The sequence below is a fragment of the Amphiura filiformis genome, chromosome 14 (assembly GCF_039555335.1).
Source record: "Amphiura filiformis chromosome 14, Afil_fr2py, whole genome shotgun sequence".
Taxonomy (NCBI): domain Eukaryota; kingdom Metazoa; phylum Echinodermata; class Ophiuroidea; order Amphilepidida; family Amphiuridae; genus Amphiura; species Amphiura filiformis.
Window position 1 is genome coordinate 44,096,951 of NC_092641.1, and position 21,139 is coordinate 44,118,089.

Consider the following 21,139-nt stretch of genomic DNA (forward strand, 5'->3'; position numbering starts at 1 on the left):
GGTTCTTGTGCTCAGTAGTTGTCACTTGTCAGCCTTCATTGTATTACTGGGGCTTCATTGCACTCGACAATTTCGGTGCCCGGAAATTTTGAATATTGCGTGTTGAGAGACGGATGTTAATATTTGTTTTTATGGTCACTATGAGTTTCTTTTAAATAAAACCATCTGATTGGTGCTTGATGATTATTTTTCTTACATATCAGGCACAATGTTGTGATTGCCGGAGACTTCCTTTAAGTGCTAAAAGTGTTAAAATTAACATTGTGCAAAAATTTCCACTTTTACTGTATCTAATAATAAATTTGAAAGGCCCAACTTACCAACAATGGAACCCAGTTCGCAGAAGAACCCTTGTGGGCATATATCCCCTGTGCTGCCATCATCAGGCGCAGGTTTATAGGCTCCTAGGGTACAGTAGTAGCCTGCATGACATTGAGCTTTGGGTGCTGTCAGACCAGCCTCATCACAGTACCAGCCTGCTTCACAGTCAGTGCATTCATCTGTAAAATGGGAACCACAAAATTAAGTTACATTATATTCTTATGTTGAATCAACTTAATACATCAATTACTGACTGGTGGGTTTCAAAGAGTAACATCAACCAAATCTTTTGAAAATGTTCATCAGGACACCATTTATTACATAATTGACTATCATACTAATTAGATAATTCAATTAGATAATTGACTATCATACTACTCCAATCCTATAACGCACATGAGATCAGCTTTAAATAACATTTATAACACGTTTGGGAACTGCTGATTTATACACATCTTGCATCTATCAAGGATCCATGGATATCCTCAGTTTGGTGTGTGTCCAGTTGTGAAAATATAAATATAACAGATCTCCTCAGTTTGGTGTGTGTCCACAGTTGTGAAAATATAAATATAATTGTTCATGTTTGGATGTGCTATCATATGACAACACACCACCATTCAAAACACAAACAAATAGACAATAACATACCTGCACTAGCCAGAGCTGTCTGGTTAGAGTATGTTCCAATTGGGCACTTGTTCTGCTGTGCATATTCTGTTCCATTAGGACAATAATGTCCCTGTATGCAATCCTGCGGCACTATGATACCAGTCACATTGTTTAACTCATATGGGTCACAGTAGGTTCCTTCAGGACAGGTATCGCATAAACCTTGTCCTTCTTCAGGCTGGTAGGATCCTGAAAATTAATTCAAAAGCAAGTTACATTGTTTATATCATTGGATCACTTTCTGTATAATTTATATAGGATAGATAACTGTAAATGAAAAATGAAAAAAATATTGTATGTTCGTTATTCCGGTCTACATTTTGGTGACATTCAGGCAGGTGTCTTTACCCTTTTCTGCTCTTTTTAAACTTGTTGCCATCCATTGCTCTGTTTTATTCACTTCCTCCTCTCCTCTTTTGTTTTCTCCTTCATCTGCCCTTCTTTCTTTTCATACCTGTGTAAAGTGTGCTGAGGCTTGTGAATTTATGCCTGTGAGTAGCATACTATATATCACTGCACTTTTCTTTCTCTTTTTTTTTTCTTTCTTTCATTTCAACAAATTCATTACTTTGCTTAAAAAGAGTCTTGGTTTAGTAGCAATGTGGCTTACGACACCATCCCAGTATTTTCATTCAGCATAATGTGTACAATCCTCCAATCACATGACCACCAGATGGGTGGTCAAGTATCAGCAGATCGTCATAGATTAAGGGTAGGTCATATTCGTTTACATGAACGGAGGATTGTAAACACTATGCTGAATGCAGACATTGTAGCGGTGTCACGTGCTGCTAAACCATGGCTAAACCATGTACCATCCAGCCTCACCTCTTGGACACAATTCAAGTGCATCACTGCCCACAGGACATGCAAATGTTTCAGGACATCCATGTTGCTATACCATTTTTCACCCTGATGTAGCAGTGACGAGACACATTAAGGCAGCTGTTTCGTGTGCGCATCTATGCAGCATCTTTATGCAAACATGTGTATGCCAGTGTTTTGCGCGACCGCTAGTGATTTGAAGCTGCACCCAAGGGTGAAAAATGGTATAGTAGTAGACTGACCTCCTGGTTAATAGTACCCCTCTTTCTTCTCAAGACCTCGAATAAAACTATTTGTGGGCCCACATAAATATTTTCCAGTCACTAACTTCTTCTTTATTTCATTCCCTCCATTTTTTTTCATTCCTTCTTTCTCATTTCAATAAAAAAATTACTGTTTTGAAGATGACTAATTGGGCTGTTCCATTTCAAATTCACACTACCCCTGTGGAAGATTTTGAAAATATCTTCCACAGAGGGAGTATGAATTTCAAATGGAATAACACATTGGCAGCTCAATTTGAAACTCACTCTCCCTCAGGGAAAGATTCAGGTTGAATTTTTCTCAGAGGGTGTATGAAATACAAATGGAGCTTCCTAATGTGCTCATTCCATTTGAAATTCATACTCCCCCTGTGGTGGATATTTCCAAAATCTTCCACAGGGGTAGTGTGGATTTTAAATGAAATAGCTCGTTATGTTATAATTTGTAATATTATACCAATGTTTTCTGGCCCCAAAAGCAGTAAAGTTATAACTCACCTCGTGGACATAACTCAGGTGCATCACTACCCTCAGGGCAAGCAAATCCTTCAGGACAATTATTGCTAGTAGGAGTCCTAGAAATCTGACCTCCAGGACAATAGTAGCCTTCTCCACAAGGACCTGATGGCTCTGATAGGTGCTCACCTGCACAGTAGAAACCTGCAAATAAAATGGTAAACATTGAGTATTAGGACATGATGCAATAAATTCAGATTGATGTTCAGAACAATCATTGAGCACATGCCACGGCCCTGCACTTCTTAGATCGCCTTGATAAGAGTTCGAAGCCCTGTCGTCAACAGAGGGCAGTAAACTCGAGGTAAAGAATATCCCATATCGCGTTAATGAGCTGGGCAGTAACCGTAGAAAAAAGCTAATTTCTTGCGAAAATTGACAAGTAACTTGCACAAATTTCTAGATACAGTTACTATAAGGTCGTGCGATGTATCCAAACCATTTGTTAACCATTTCTTTTTTAGGGAGCAATAATTATTTTATCATGAATATTATTGTCATGTTGATGACATCATAGTTACTCACATTTTGTTCATTTTTAAATTTTGAAACATTTAACGCTCAAAAGTCACACAAAATCAATCACATATATTTTTCTTTATTTCACCAGAGTGTCCTTGCCAAGATTCTAGCATCAGACCATGCGCTTTCTCAAGATACAGCCTTCATAAGTGTTAGGTCACTTCTGTACAATTCTTATAATTTGTTTCATGCATACAAATAGCGATGCACGTTTTTTTTTTTTTTTTAATAGGTTTTCATGTCCGATTTTAACGATAAAACATTATTCCCTATAGAAAAACAATATGGCAAAACATACAACAGTTTGTAACATTCTCCATTAACTTAACCATCTATGTTTGGATTGTGATGTAATTAACGTGTGTAATGAGATTTTCTCTTTCTGAATCCGACTTGTAAAATGTTATTTTTCATCACAATTTCTCATCAAATTCATACATTTCTGGGTCAAAAGTCAGGTAAAACACTTTGTGGTTTTGAAATTTGGTTTATAAATAACGCTAATAAAATAATTTGGGTTGATCAAGCAGTTGCTTTTTATGATTTTCAAGGCAATGTGCATAAATGATGAATCTGCATGTACATAATTTTTCACTTCAGTAAGCTCGTCTTTTGACCAACGTTCATTATTGATCACGGGTTATATTGTATGCGATTGACATCAAAGAACCACATGTGTATGAGCTTGTGCATTGAATTGAATTATACAATGGTTATTCAGGTTATTGATCGCTAGATGGAAGCGAACATGATACATATTACGTAGGATTCCATGCCTGTGCGGGGATTTGAACCCTACACAGGCGTTTCGCGCATCCAGATGCCCACTGGATGCCCACTGGTGGTCCACTGGATGTGACATCCAGTGTCACTCCGGTTTAGGCACATCCAGTTGACAACCAGATGTTGACATCTGGTGTGACACTAGATGTCAATATGTGGTGGACTGCTAGTATTGGAAATCAAGCGGACCACCAAAAGTGTGCATCATGTTGTCTGCTGTTTGCATACATTAGGTGGCCTGCTTGATGTGGTTATTTGGAAAGCTAACACAACAATGATGCCATATTTGGGCATACCAATTCTCATTTACAAGTCACATGACCAAAATCTTAGCTAAAACGTCAAAAAAACATGATTTTTGTGATTTTGATGAAAAACCATGGGAAAAAAGGTTTTAAATAAGTCTAACTCCGTTATTTTTTTAATCTTGGATCTGAAACTTTGCAGATATATCAAGGTTGATAAAAACTTACCATATAAAGTAAAATAAAGTGAATCTTATATTTTCACTATCTTCTGTTGTCATGGTAACATGTTTAAAATCCACAGATTTGGTAAAAATGAGTCTAACTCCGTTATTTTTAGAACCTCGAACCTGAGACTTTGCAGGTGTGTCAAGGTTGATAAAAGCTAACCATATATAGTAAAATATAGTGAAACATATTTTCGCTATCTTCTGTTGCCATGGTAACGTGTTTAAAATCCACAGATTTGGTAAAAAATGAGTCTAACGTCGTTATTTTAAGAAACTCGAACCTGAAACTTTGCAGGTGTGTCAAGGTTGATAAAAGCTAACCATATATAGTAAAATAAAGTGAAACATATATTTTCGCTATCTTCTGTTGCCATGGTAACGTGTTTAAAATCCACAGATTTGGTAAAAAATGAGTCTAACACCGTTATTTTTAGAACCTCGAACCTGAAACTTTGCAAATATGTCAAGGTTAATAAAATCTAACCATAAACAGTAGAATAAAGTGAAACACGTGTTTTCGTGATTTCCTGTTGCCATGGTAACGTGTTTAAAATCCACAGATTTGGTAAAATGAGTCATAACTTCGTTATTTTAAGAAACTCGAACCTGAAACTTTGCAAATATGTCAAGGTTGATAAAATCTAACCATAAACAGTAGAATAAAGTGAAACACATGTTTTCATGATTTCCTGTTGCCATGGTAACGTGTTTAAAATCCACAGAGTTGGTAAAAAATTAGTCTAACTCCGTTATTTTTAGAAATTCGAACCTGAAACTTTGTAGGTGTGTCAAGGTTGATAAAAGCTAACCATATATAGTAAAATAAAGTGAAACATATATTTTCGCTCTCTTCTGTTGCCATGGTAACGTGTTTAAAATCCACAGATTTGGTAAAAAATGAGTCTAACTCCATTATTTTTAGGAATTCATACCTGAAACTTTGCAGGTGCAAGGTTGATAAAAGCTATACATATATAGTTTTTAAAAAAGTGAAACATATATTTTCGCTACCTTCTTATGCCATGCACAATGTCAACACCCTATATTATAAATTTTTTTTTCATACAGCTCCATACTCCATTGGTGATCAATATTCTATTGTTGACATGGATAAAGAAAGTTTACATATGCATTGTGACATAGACTTGTGATTGAATATATTCTATACAACACCTGGATCTTAGGTGAATGGGCTAAATGTTCCTTTATATAATTGTAATTCTCAAAATGAAATATATCACAATTTCAACTCTGCGATTTAAAAATTGTTACGCATAAAATGCAGTAAAAATATTTCCAGAGCCAACAACAATGGCCGCTAATTAGTGTATTTAATTTCAAGTTAGTGTATTAAAAACAAAACCTGGGTTTTACCTGAAAACAAATCAATTTCCTTGTAATAGCAACACTACATGTGGTACTAGAGCATGTACATAAATCGTAATAATATGTAGAATAGAAACTTGGTGGTATCTCATATGATAAGTCGTATGATGCTTAGCCTGAGTCGCTCGGCCTATCTCGAACAAAATCGCCATGCGTAGCTATTGAAAAACGAGAGGATTAGCCGTACTATCACGGCAATTTTGACATGAAGATATAGGGATGATGACGCTGTGCCATGGTAACGTGTTTAAAATCCACAGAGTTGGTAAAAAATAAGTCTAAAAGAGGAACAAGATCAAAACACTCATCAGAAAAGTTTCCAAGTTCTTAGAACCGCTGAACGAAATGTCATCGTAATCGACCAGTAGTGATTGATTAAATTGAAGCCTCATTCAAATACATGTAGCTATATTTTTTTTAAAGTAGGCCTACACGGCTTTCGGCTGAACCACTAACAGGCTATGTTAGTACATCTATGGCAATGACTGTGGGTAATGACAAAGGTACCCAGATTTGAATTTTGATCATTTTTACGATCATAGGCCTACCCCGGGGTGGTGCACTATAGGTGGGGGCCAAGATATTTTGGCAGGGGAGTGGGGGGGGGGAGTGGCAGGTCGGTAGGGGAAGGGACAAACGATTTTTGGCAGGTTGAGGGGGGGGGGCAAGTAGGGAGGTAAATAAGGATAATTTATTGGGTGGGCGATTAGAGAAAATAATTTACTGGGTGGCCAGCTGAAATTAATGGCATCCATACGTTTGCATTTTCTGAAATTTAGACCTAGGCCTATTGTATGCTCGCGGCCGATCCTAAACGGGGCTGCGGAAAAGATAAACTTTGACGCCCGCTTCATCAACATCCCGAAAAGGTTGACCCATTTTATCGGTGGTTTGAAAAAGTGAAGAGCAAAAAAAAAAAAAAAAAAGGGGGGGGTTATAGGCATTCGCTAGCTAAAAGCCCAAAATTGTATGTATTGTTCACATTTTTAAAACATTTTTCATAATTTCTACACCCTTTTTTGTTTAATGATTCTTTTTTACCGCTCCTTCTTCCAATGCCCCTTCTTTTTGCCGCCCTGCTCACGCCCCCAAAGCCCCACAAATATGCGCATGTATGTGACAAAAAAAACCCAAAACAAAACAAAAAACAGCTCAAATTTGGTGTAAAATTTGGATTTTACCACTCCCTAAATGGACATTTGGTGGCTCTTTCCATCATATTTCCTCAATTGGAATAGGTCATTTGTGATTTTGCTGTGAACCAACAATCACAGTGCGGGTTCCGCTCCAAGAGATCAACAATTGACATGATCGTCTCGCTACGGCAACTGCAAGAAAAATGCAGAGAGCAGCAACAACCCCTTTACCTGGCATTCATTGATTTGACCAAGGCGTTTGTTCTTGTTAGCAGGGATGGTATATTCAAGATGCTTCCTCAGATTGGCTGTCCACCCAAACTACTCAGCATAACTCGTTCTTTCCATGATGGGATGATGATACAGTCCAGTTTGATGGCTCAATGTCTGAAGAATTTGGTGTCAAAAGTGGAGTAAAGTAAGGCTGCGTACTCGCACCAACACTGTTTGGCATTTTCTTTCCAACTACTCAAGCACGCCTTCAAGTCATCCACAGAGGGAGTGTATCGTCACTCACGATCTGACGGTAAACTCTTTAACATTACACGTCTGAAGGCCAAGACCAAAATAAGGGAAGTACTGATTAGAGACATGCTATTTGCTGATGATGCTGCGATTTTTTTTTAAATTTATTTATATTTGCATCACAGTGGCAGCCTAAGTTGGTCCAATATAGGCCCAATATTTGGTCCAAGCCCAATTTTGGGCCCATGAGCAAATGATATTGGGCCATTATTGAACATACATCGGGCCACCATCGGACCAATATCGCCATGGGATAATAGCTCCACCATCAATCCACATCATCAGTGATCAGCAACTTGAGGTAGTTCATCAATTCACCTACCTATAGGCTCTACTGCCACAGACAATGATCTATCTCTGGATGATGAGCTCAACAAAAGGATCAGCAAGGAGGTCTCTACTCTCTCCAGGTTATCTAAGAAAGTATGGGAGAACAGCTCACCAATACAATAAAAATGGAGGTCTACAAGGCATGTGTAATCAGCACGCTCCTCTATGGTAGTGAATCATGGACGACCTAGAAGAACGGAAGCTGCAAGTATTTCACTTGAGATGTCTACGCCGCATTCTTGAAATCTCCTGGAATCACAAGGTCACAAACAATGAAGTCATGCCCAAGGCGGGTATCCCATCAATGCGGGTATCCCATCATTGCTACCATGTCAACGTCGCCTTCAAAGGCTAGGACATGTGAGTCGAATGGAAGATGGTCGCATTCCCAAGGATCTCCTCTACGGAACTGTCATCAGGACACAGAAGATAAGGTCGATCGCTACTCCGCTTCAAGGATAAGCACTTGACATGAACTGGGTCAACTGGGAATCTATTGGTAGTGTCGGGATCGGAAAAACTTGGAAGCAACATCTCTCTGATGGCCTGAAAAGGGGAGAAGACCTCATCCAGAATGCTGCTGCTGCTGATAACAAACGAGCAAGGCACAAAGCCAGTCAGTGAGGCACATTCAAACCAACCCTACCAGATGCACCAGTCTTCATATGTCAGGTCTGCAATAAAATCTGCCATTGGTCTATTCAGCCACACAAGACGATGCTTTTCAACCACCTCAGACAACGCTACTCCATAGTCTGCGAAGACTGACCGATGCCAACAACAACAAAAAACAATCTTATTATAATGTCCGTTTTATTTCAACAAGTATTCAAATTAATAAGATGTTGACCTTATTACTTGACAAGATCATTCATTTTACTTTGACAAGATTCTGTTATGTCCCCCTCCGGCAAGAATTATTCTAATTTGATTTCTTTTTTGGTCATAGGCCTATTTGATAAGTTGGATCATTTTTGACAAGAATCCTATTAATTTTTTAAGCTGACAATTAATTGACATTTCAAATATTAAACTTGAGTTTCTGGTCATTTTGATGAGAATGCTCATAAATAAACATAATTTTTACCAGGTAGAAAAGGTGATACCGCCGGGATCGAACCCACGACCTTAGGTTTACGGGACCTGTGCCTTAACCACTGGCCTAAGGGAGCTTCCTGATTAAGCAAATTGTTCGTTTTGATAAAACAATTCAAATAAGGATAGGATTGCACCATCTAAGAAGCCTAGGTAACACAGAAAAAAATTGAAACAGATTTTTTAAACTGTGAGAAATCAACCTATGAAATTGGGTAAAGTTGTTTTTGGACCACACTGTAAAGTGTACATTGTTATTGTCGTGGAATGTTAGTTAAAAGTGTGACATTTCTTGACCTATTTTCAACATGATACACACATATAGCAGCATTTTCATTATCCCCAGACACTGAAATGACGAAAACACATACGCCAAAATTTGGGCCTCTGGTCAGCCATTCAGAAAGAACGCATAATTTATTCAAGCAATGTTTTTAGAAAATTCCCTGGAATCAGCCAAATAATAATGATTTCTGGACAACTTTTTCGAACGGAGTAAATACCCGACCGAGCCTCCCAACAATTACTGGGAAGCTTGTTGCGCCTATAACCCAAGAGTTCCCCTTAACACACTGGGAACTATTTTGCTAGGCACTCATCTAGCGATCAACTCCTTATCGAGGAGGAAAAGCTACATATACCAATGGACAAATATTTCGCTAGGCAATCCTCTACACGATATCTCCTCGGAGGAGGAAATAAAAGGCTCCATAATTCCACTGGAGAGAATATAAAATGCAGCGGACTTACATGAATTCGCTAGGCAGTCATCTAGCAGCGTCAAAAGAAATTAAATGGCTGATACCTTTCTCATTTTCCTATTATATTCATATTCAGATTACATAGTGGACATCGGTAAATATACCCATGCCAAATACCCAGTAGGTAGATACCTCCGGATATTGGAACTACTAAATCGAATTTATTAATGTAGTACATGTATAATTATGTACATTAAATCGATCATTTTAGAAAAATGATCCAAAAACTGCCACAAGGACTACTTGTTAACATCCGTACCCTGTACCATGGAATAAGCTATTTCTGATCCCCTCATTCCTCCTTTGCTAGTAAATTCATTCATTCATATTTCATTTTCATCAATCATCAACATCAATATACAAGTGATACTAATAGCTCAACAAAGTAATAAAATTAAATGTAAACAAGAGTGATTGGTATATAAATAAATCTCAATACATTTAGGCAGTAACAATTAAATCAATATAATTAAATTAGAATAACATTACTATGTATGATTGACCAAAATGCACTTTAAATGCATAATGATATTACGAAGCGTGCTTGTAGTGGTTTATCACGGAAATACCACACTGCACTGGCAAATGATCTTGAAGTACTTCTACGGTGATAAGCGCCTAACTGATAAGCTGGCTCTCTACAAACACGCTCAGTGAATAATACATACATACATAATAAATACCGCAAGATCCACGTTTGCGATTATTTGAAGAGCCTCTGAATTTTACGGTCGAGGCCTCTTCACCACAGTGGACCATTAACCCGATTTTTTGTTTGAACATGTTGAAGGAGTTAATTGCAAAACCCATTATTTTTTTTTTTTTTTGCCAAGCAAACACAGTGCCATGCTCTGCACATTTATGAATTCGAATACATAACTAGGATATCATGTCTAATACAAAAGGCAGCCTTTAACAGAAATTAACGCGATAACCAGCCGGCTGCGCAACCTCATAAAAACTTGAACCCAATATTTCATTTTTATTTATACTTTGATGAACAAGAAAAATCTGAGGGCATAGTACTTGGCCCCTGTCTAGCTATCCCATGCCAACCTGGTGTTAATTCCTTCCTTCCTGCTATAAATAAAATTACTCGACCTAAGACTGAAGGGCATTACCACCTAAGACTGAAAGTGGTACCAATTGTATCGATTTTGTTAATGCTTCTGAAGACACACTAGAGTGAACACACCTATACAAATAGAATTTCAGAAAATACAACTGCGCAACAGAATAGAATGTGTTGCTGAGATATAAATTGAACCTAAAGTGATCTACCCACGCACACTCTCACACCCGTATACAATAGTCATACTCCTATGTAACTCAAAAACCTCAATGTAATTAGAATATTATTCAAATTCAAAGAACTCTCAATCGAATATATTTTCCTTTCTCTTCAGATTTCATCTCATTCCTCATTACCTTTTAATTTGAAGACCGACACTTTATATGTACTTGTCTCACTACTGCGAGACTCAAATTTTATGACACACTATCAAACTCTTGAAATCAATTTTAAACAGATATCAATTATGACATATGGGGAGTGGTGGGTGGGATAAAAATTTCTGCATCCGTTCTTGCTGAAAAACTGACAGAGAATGGCCTTAGCTAACAAAATGGCCACCGACGGCTCCAAGCAAGGCTGCCTGTGATTGGCCCGCCTGATACCAAACAAGGCACCCAATTGGCTTCCCATGGAAACATCGCGTGACATCACGAGGGCGATTCCATTTCAGCAGCAGGGATAATTTTTTGTTTCATTTGATATGTACAAATTAAACTGCATTTTGTGGCAACAGTAGGATTCGGCATATCTGTTCATAACATCCTTTATCTATGCATTACAATAAGATGCACTCTGTAGCTTTTCGAGGATTAGAAATAATTAATTTACTAAAACTATATCATTTTTTTTTTAACAATAGGCCTCATGGCTGCAGCTAGAGGGGAGATAGGGGGGGGGGGGGCTGAGACCTCCCTTGTCAAATCTGTCAGCAAAATCGTTCCGTTCTCGGCAAATCGCAGAGGAGAGGAGAGGCTGCGCTCGCAACATACGAGGGGCGGTCAATAAGTTCGTAGAACAAGGTACTTGAAAGAGAACTAACCAAATTATTTCTATCTCACTCTTGAGCATGATCACTGCAAACCTTAATGCACCCGTCGAAATTTTTCTGGAAGCCTTCTATGTCAAAAAAATGGAAGTCTTCCGATAGCTCCTTGAGCACTCTTCAGTGAAGGCTCACCAGCATTGATCACCAGCAAACCTGATATTATGAAGCTAGGACTTAAAATTCTAAAATAGGTTTCACTAACTGGAGGCCATGCCTGAACCACAATATGGTTACTTTAATTAACTGACCCCTCTGTTGTGAATGGCAGCTTGACAAACTAAGAATAGCGTACAGGACACAATCCGAGAACAGTCACATTCCTACTATCAACCTTCTTCACATGATGGCTTGCCTCAATTTTGCTATCAAAATTGTATGATATATGCCTATGATTGTACTTTCATTCGCAAATGATCTGCCATCAAGACTCTCCCTGGATCTCAGAAAGCGGCGATGAAGACCTTGCACTATGGTGACCGAGTGATGATCTTCTTAGGTGTGGGAGATCCAGGTGCTTCCACTAAATGCTCTCGTAATTCCAGTGATTAATGTATGTTTTATCACCTGGACCTCAAATCCTCAATATGTCAATTGGTATCAAATTTGTACATGAAGATTCTGAGACCCCATCTAGAAGACACCCTGGAATACCCAATGTTAATGGATTAATGTTGAAAACACATTCAACAGAGTTGTCATATTTTGTGGCTATCTCATCTTTCTTTTTTTGCTCTGTATTCATTAACAATACCACTGTACCAGCACGTATATCGTTAGTGGTAACGGTCAGCAAGTCTTTTGGACCTTGGATGATCTTCAAGGACGCTCATTCCATTCTTGAACTCTAAGAACCATTACGTTGCTGTTGAATATCAAGGACTTCATTACCATTTACAGCAACTGTACATTGTTAAATTTTCACTGCCGCCGTTCGAATAAATTTCCATAATGACCCTGTATTCACTTCTGGTAGTACCTGTGAATTCATGGAGGTTGGCTTCCTCTGAAGAGTGTCCTGTCCATACAGTGAAAAAAAAATCTAATATCTATGCAGTAATGTTTTGAAGGAACAAGCTTTCAAATAAGACCAAACTCAATACCGTGCGACAAAGTAGCATACCGAGATCTACGAACTTCTTGACCGCCCCTCGTACATCTAGATCATTTAAAGTTTGCAATTTGGGATGGGGATTTGGGATTTGGCATGTTCAAGGGGGGAATTATTTGGCATGCCAAGAGGGGGGGGGCAAGCGATTTTTGGCGGGCGAGAGGGGGGAACAAGCGATTTTTGGCAAGCCGTTTGGAAATTTTACTCAACATTATTGCACAGCCCTAAACTATCTGTGGTCATCTTGTGACTCCCTACATTTTCGTCATCAAAAATTGTATGGCGCCCTATTTTACTTTTCAAAATTTATGACCCTCTGTCTATTTGAGACCCCTTCCAAAGAAAATGATAGCCCCTTAGTACTAGCTAAACAACATATAGCTTTTATAACACAGGGAACCACCCCTGGAGACTTGGAGAGCAAAAAACATCAACAATTATTAAAATTTCCAAAATAACAATCCATGAAAACAAAGATCAATCAATGCATTTAAAAATAGTACCAGCTGAAAAACATGGAGCCAACAACACTGGGAACCACCCCTATATTATTAATATTTGTTCAAAAAAATAATTTGCAACATCGAGAATAACAAAATCCATTAAAACAAAGATCTAGCAATTATGCATTAGTATAGGCCTACCAGTTAAACAACATGGAGCCAATAACACGGGAACCATCACTGGAGCGTGGAAACCATCAAAAGATGATTTTTTTTGTTCCAAAAATAATTTGCAACATCAAAAATAATTTGCAACATCAAAAATAACAAAATTCATGAAAAAAGATCTTGAAGCAACGCATTATAGTACCAGCTAAACAACACGGAGCCAATAACACTGGGAACCGCTACTGAAACGTGGAAACCGTCAAAAAGTATAATTATTGATAAAAAAAAATTGCAACATCCAAAATAACAAAAATCCATGAAAAAAAAGATCAAGCAATGCATTAGTAATAGCTAAACAACTTGGAGCCAATAAAACCACGAACCACGAATGGAAAGTGGAAACCATCAAAAGTAGATTTTTGTTAAAAAATAATTTGTAACATTCAAAATAACAAAACCCATGAAAACAAAAGATCCACCAACGCATATACGTACTATCCAAACAACACAGTGTTAGAAAAGAAAAGAAAATGGGAACCACCACAGGAGCCATCTGGAAATTAAATCGCCAAAAACTTAAAAAATATGATCATGCCAAAAATATTTTTGATGACTGCATGTAGATGTGCACGGTATGTCTACATCTGCAGTGCAATCGCATGTATACAATCATAATGCTAGCAGATGTCTACATCTGAATTCTAACTCACGTGTGAACATCTGTCAGCATACCTGTTGTCCACATCAGGTAGGCCACCAGATGTCACCACATCCTCATGTCCACCTGGTGCAGCTGCATCCAGTTGCCCACTAGATGTTGCCGCAACCGGTGGGCAACTAGTGGTGCACCTAGTTGCCCACCGGATGTCGTGACATCTGGTGGGCAACTGGATGCGCGAAATGGCTGTGTAGCGATCAGAACTATGAACACTTTGAAGTGTTAGCACCTTGCAGGGCCGTGATGCATGAGAGAAGAAAAATAGAAAATCTGCTAATGCATTCATTTTTAATGATGCATTCATTTTTTAGACTATACAGCATTATTCAAACAAGGATGGAAGTGCTTGATAAAACATAATGGAACCGCTTGAAAACAACAACCTGAAATAGTATGGAAAATATGCTAAACAGGCAGAAAATGAACTGAAATTAAAACAAAGTACCAAGATTTGAAAAATCACAAAAACCCTGAAATCAAGCTTTGAAAAATTTTCTTATACTAATTCTTTACATCGGCAAATGCTGCAATTGATCCAGCCACTGAACCGTAAGTGAATGTTATACATACCCATTTATATCAGGGATGACAATACTATACATAGGCAGAAACAGCTTTTTTTTATGGCAGTAAACAACTTCTTTTTTTAGTTAGCTGGCACCCTTTTCAATGGCTCCAGTTAAAAAAAACCTCTGTGCTGAAAAAGGAATCAGCAGTTTTCTTACCATGGGCGAATATTTCACAGCTTTATGAATTATTTAATATACTGAAGCTCTTACCTGGTGTGCACTGCAAACAATTAGCCAGCTCTGTATTCCTTGTTGTGTTAGAGAACGTTCCATTCGGACACGCTGTTGGTGTACCTGATCCAATCTCACAATAATGACCTTCTGGACATTCCAGGCCTGATGGGTTAGGACTATCATTACCTCCTGGACAGTAGTAGCCTGAGTCACACTCAGCTGAAAATACAAATAATTCAATCCATGTTTAATGTTTATGAGCACGATGGCAGAGCGAAACATGCTCTGACTCAAAATCGGAAGGTTGCTTGTTCGAGCCCCGCCAATGCCATTGTATTGTGCCCTTAAATCACAACATTATGACTTATATGATAGAAAATTAATTATCAAGCACAAATCACATGGTTTTATTTAAAACAAATTCATATTGACCATAATAATTAATACAGCCATCTCTCAACATGTGATATTCAAAATTTCCGGGCGCCGAAATTGTCCAGTGCAATGAAGTCCCAGTAATACAATGAAGGCTGACAACAATTGAGCGCAATTAACCATGACGTCATTGCACTAGACAATTTTGGCGCTGGAATTTTGAATATCGTGTGTTGAGAGCCGGCTGTTTTTATTAAAACAAATTAATACAGCCGTCTCTCAACACACAATATTCAAAATTTCCGGGCGCCAAAATTGTCCAGTGCAATGAAGTCCCAGTATACAATGAAGGCTGACAACAATTGAGCGCAATTAACCAGGACGTCATTGCACTAGACAATTTTGGCACAGGAATTTTGAATATCACATGTTGAGAGCCGGTTTTTATTTGTTTTCATGGTCAATATGAGTTTGTTTTAAATAAAATCATGTGATTCATGCTTGCTAATTACTTTTCTAACATATGTGATACGATTAAGCAAAATGAGTCTAATGTCGATGTCGATCAAAATCAAAATTCAGTTTTCAATCTTTTTATATGAGCTATTCTTAGAGCTTTATTTTGATGAAAACCCCATCATAATTAGACTTATCGTTCCAGAGATATGTTCAGAACAATAAAATACAAAAGAAGTTGAATGCTATTATTGGTTATATCTCAAAATCAATATTTCCGACATCCGACTCATTTTGCTTGATCACATCACATATATGGTATAATGTTATAATTGCCGGGTTCATCCTTTAAATGCTGAGAAGGTAACAGACAAACAGACTTGCTGTGGAGGAGGTGTGCTTCAGTTAAATCCACCTGAATCAATCTGGATTCAGAGCAGCTGTGTGGATTATGTACATATCAAAATAAACTCTACAATGTCAGGAACCAGTTGTTGTCATTTTAAATAGGTCTCTGAACCCCATTTTTACCCAGGTGGCGGATGACATGATTGAGGCGGAAACTTGTGAAACCGCCAGGCCGTATGGCATTTTCCAATATAGCGGTTAGTTTTGTGGGGTTCATTATCGAACCCCAACGGTTTTAGCTTGTATTTATATTATTTATCAACATAGCCCTATTTGTTTCTGATATTTCAAGCGTTTTAAAATTTCAAAATAATCCCATTCAATTACACGGTTGACGATGAAAATTTACTGAATTTAGAGAATGCAATGCGGCTACCACCTGTTTTTACCTGTAGTCAAAGCTAAAATAGAGTAACATTTAACAGAAATGACATTAAGATATTAGATGTTCCTTTAAAAATTGATCAAAATGTTAGGTCCTAAGATGCAAAAACACTTGTCTCTCACAAGTTCTTAAAATAACAATACAGGTTTCAATAAAAAACAATTGCAGCATTGTGTCTATATTAATTTAAATCATATTTACCTGGAAAATTTACTAACTGTTTTGTTCAGAATTACTCAAGCATGTGATGTGATCAAGCTAAATGAGTCCAATGTCGATCAAAATCAAAATTCAGTTTTCAATTTCATTACATGATCCATCCTCAGAGCTTTATTTTACTGGAAACCCAATCATAATTAGACTTACGGTTCCAGAGATATGGCCATTTTAGTGTTGTGCAGAACAATAAAATGTAAAGGATTTTGAATAATATTATTGTAAATAAATAATATATTTATTATTATTATAATATTATTGGCTATATCTCAAAATAAATGTTCCTGACATCCGACTGATTTGGTTGATCACAATACATATTATTCCACACTTATTCTGAGAAGTTTCACGCTACACCAGATACATTCAAGATATGTCTATAGTCTATTCAGTAAAAGACAGAACATGACCTATACCAAAATGCATGGTATATCCACACTTATTCTGAGAAGTTTCACGCTACACCAGATACATTCAAGACATGTCTATAGTCTATTCAGTAAAAGACAGAACATGACCTATACCAAAATGCATGGAGCTTACACAAATAGGGTAAAGGTCATGTTACCAATTTATGGTCCATACTTAGTTGTTATAGATCATATAGAGAGAGGTAGAACATAACTTTGGACAGGGTGTATCATATAACAAAGGTTAGTGAATAGGGGTCATGTTCCACTTTTACACTTTACAGACTAAAATAGAACTATAAACTAGAATTGGAATGATACATATTTTGACTATTGCTTACCTCTGGTAAAGATGCACGATCAGAATTGACACTGCTAAATTGTACTGATTTTGTTGATTGCAAATCGGACAGGATATTAAGTCAACTATCAGGCTTCCATTATTGCCCTATTGGCCTGCAACACTTTGATCCAAACAACTTTTTCAGTATCTGCTTGGACCATTGACTTGAGATTGTGGGATATTAAAGCAACTGGCATCTTGTCCATGGGAAGGTAAGTATACAATATTGGATGGCTTTGAGCACTTATTAGTTATTGGGTTCAGCGTACATATGGTATGGGAAATACCATGTGCTCAGTGTCATACCAAGCGAAGCCGGAGGCTGAGACTGGTATGACACTGAGCACATGGTATTTCCCATACCATATAGATGCTGAACCCAATAACGAATTTATTATACCTTTAACTCAAATGAATTATCAAATATTAACAGTTCACAGAAATACATGAAAAAGTGCCTATCATCACGGCGTTTTTTACCATTGAAACCCCTCCTTATACCCGCAGCTATAGTGGTACGGCCGTTCTTATGTGTGTAAAAATATGCTGTCATCGATCTAGTACCACGCTGTATCAGGTCGATGAGCGCGTACTATACGCTCTTATAAACCTAATACAAGGCGTACATAGCCTAGTACCATGTTTACAAGGTTACCGGTGCCTTTGATGTTTGCGTCAATTTGACTTGAAGGTACAATAACATAATACCGCATGAGCCATAAAAATGACCAACTGAGACACAACATCAAAGGATTTTTCTGCTTCTCCATCTAAGAAGGATTACTTCAAATGTAAGGTTGAATATCTCAGAATGTTTCAGGCTAAGGCCAGCTAACCAAACGTATAGATCAAGCACCAGTTAACACTAGCATGACACCTTGCCCATATGGGGATTCGCCTTCACCATCAAAAGGGGGATCTGTGTATAATATGTACCCCCAGATGACCAAATTAGTCTGTAGTAAGTGAATGGGGTCCAGCACCTCTAACCTACCATGCAGTTGGAAACACAATTTCAAAAATGGTTGCTTGTGTACCATTATTTAAACATAATATTTAGTGCTGTACAGGTTAGCTTCGGACTGGCGAATAAAGGAAAGTTAGTCAACAGACTTGACCCAATTTTACCTTCTACATCAGATGAAAAAAGAAAATGAATTTCCCTACAATCCCATATACATGTATGACAACTTCTGTACAGTGTAAATTGTCTGCATTTTTTAATTCTTCAGGTTTTATGTTTTGGTATTAATTGTCACTATACGGATCATTTTGTAAATTTTTGCCAAAGCTAAAAAAGAAGTATAATCATAAAACATTCCAAACCTACTTTCATTTTTATCAAATTGAATAGGCATTGGTTTACCTCTGTAAATATATCCTCTTGGCTACACACTATATCTACACGGTTCATTGGTCATTACGTTGAAACCAACCCTATGGCAACCATTGATAATTTATATTGTTTTGTATTGTATTGTATTGTATTGTATTGTATTGTATTGTATAGGGGTAATATAAATCACTTCATATGTTAACAATAAACTTACATAGAAATACAGATTGTGAAAACTGAAAAGTAATTAAGATATGTCTGCTATGGGCTCTGTTAAATCTGCTATATAATATTTTTGACATTGAATTTAAAATAAAGCAAATGTGAAAAGTCATGTCAAAAGGAGACACTTTTGGGCAGGATCATAAATGGAGAAATAGCCAAAAATCAGCCCAGGGGTGATTTTTTCACAATTTGGGTTTGTTGCAAATTTGTTGTCTGATAGTTTCAGACCAGAATATAACTGGCATCTTGTATATTTTGAGACATTTTACAAGGTAATTCCTACTCCATTGTCAATATATTTTTAAAAGCTGATATCTCAATTTCCAATTTTATAATACCATCAATTACGAACTAATATCTTCACTTAGGAATGTCCGATTTCATTGGGAAAAATTGTGTTGTGGAGCAAAATAGCTCTATATTTAAGATATGTAAAAACCTCGAAATTGATAACCTGCTATGAAGTGTCTCCTTTTGACATGACACGTCACAAATGTTTCTTAAATTATGAAAACATAAATCACAAGAAGAATTTAACTTTGTGTAACATGTAGGCAAAGTAGAGCATAGAAACAAAGCTGATTGAAACAACAAGTTTTTTAATAGGCGGCAAGAAATAATTTTTGTTTCTGGCACTAAAAGCCCAAAGCAAATTATTATTTTCATCTAAGTAGGCAACCTACCATATCAGGGCATGTGGTTGCTAATCCTAGATGTTAAATTTGATTGTTTGACTGGTTATACCAGTTTGGTGAAGTATAGCTTTGCCTATTTCTGCCAAGTTTCTCGTTGAAAAGGATAAAAAAAAACCACAAATTAAACAAACACAAATATTTGAATTTCACACCTATTAAACCTTTTTCTTTTTCTTTAAAAATTAATTTGCCGGTTTTGGTTTTATGTCCGTAACAAAAAACACCAATTGACCAGACGTCTTGGAGAGGTAGTGTGGACAAACCATCAACTTTTTTGCTTTGCCAAAGGTAATTACCGTAACCACCGGGTATAAGCCCACCTTCGCTATAAGCCCACCCTCTATTTTTCAAAACATTCTGGGAACAAGGGTGCACTCAGGTATAAGCCCAGTACTTAGAGAATAAGCGATAGGAATTTTTTATTTTGCCTATCCTCTACCGTGTGATGAGCGACAGGCAGGTCCAATATTTTGAGTAGTGGATGCCGGGCGCAGCGGTATCCACTACGATAAAAATATTGGACCTGCCTGTCGCTCTATCATAGGTAGAGGATAGGCAAAATAAAAATTCCTATCGCTTATTCTCATTCTTATCAGTTAAATATTATTTTAATAACTGTAAACAAATTTTTAAGCAAAAACTAAGTTACCGTCATAAAACTCCCTCATTATAAAATGAACGAAACTTGTTTACAACTTCAAGTATTCTGTTGCGGCGTATTGCTATCGCGTTCACAGTATTCCGCACTAGTCTACGCATCCAGCGAGATACATACGCGCACCTCTACTCGCGTGTTACGCATTATCAAGACGCATGATGACGTGGGGTCGTCTACGGCCTGATAAACGGCACCCGAAATCATGCGATTGTCCAATCAGAAATGTGTCTACGAACTAGACCACTCCCACTGACTAAGAATAAATTTTGGTCAAGTTCTTTAATCAAATCAATGCTTTGCTCTCATATATAAGAACAAATATATAAAAATATCAGTTGATAATTAAAATTACACACTTGCAATTTTAAGAAATTGACATAGATGATAGAAATTACTAGTACATTGGGCATATACAAATGGGGGATGATTGTTCCTATTTTTAAATTCAAGCACTAGCCCTTCCCCGGTTATAAGCCCACCCCCTTTTTTGATGTGAAATCTGCCATCTAGGGGGGTGGGCTTATATCCGAGTGGTTACAGGTATTTACACTGTTAGTTCACTGGAGTGGTTTATTAAAAAAGGCTAAATATTGGGCTATTCGAATTGACACCCCCTATGGAAGATATGACCTTAATCTCCCACACAGGGTGTGTGAATGTCAAATGGGGATACCTAAATTGGAGACTCCGTTTGAAATTCACACTCCCCTGTGTGGGAGATT

General features: G+C 37.4%; 1 protein-coding gene across 1 annotated transcript in view; it reads right to left on the reverse strand.

The window, feature by feature from the left end:
* Nucleotides 1-21,139, reverse strand: part of LOC140170155 (uncharacterized) — a 122,713-nt gene that overhangs the window by 56,942 nt on the left and 44,632 nt on the right. Inside the window, 4 exon segments of the mRNA XM_072193475.1 lie at nt 321-500; nt 973-1,182; nt 2,580-2,741; nt 14,947-15,129. Coding sequence (XP_072049576.1) covers nt 321-500; nt 973-1,182; nt 2,580-2,741; nt 14,947-15,129 — 735 coding nt within the window.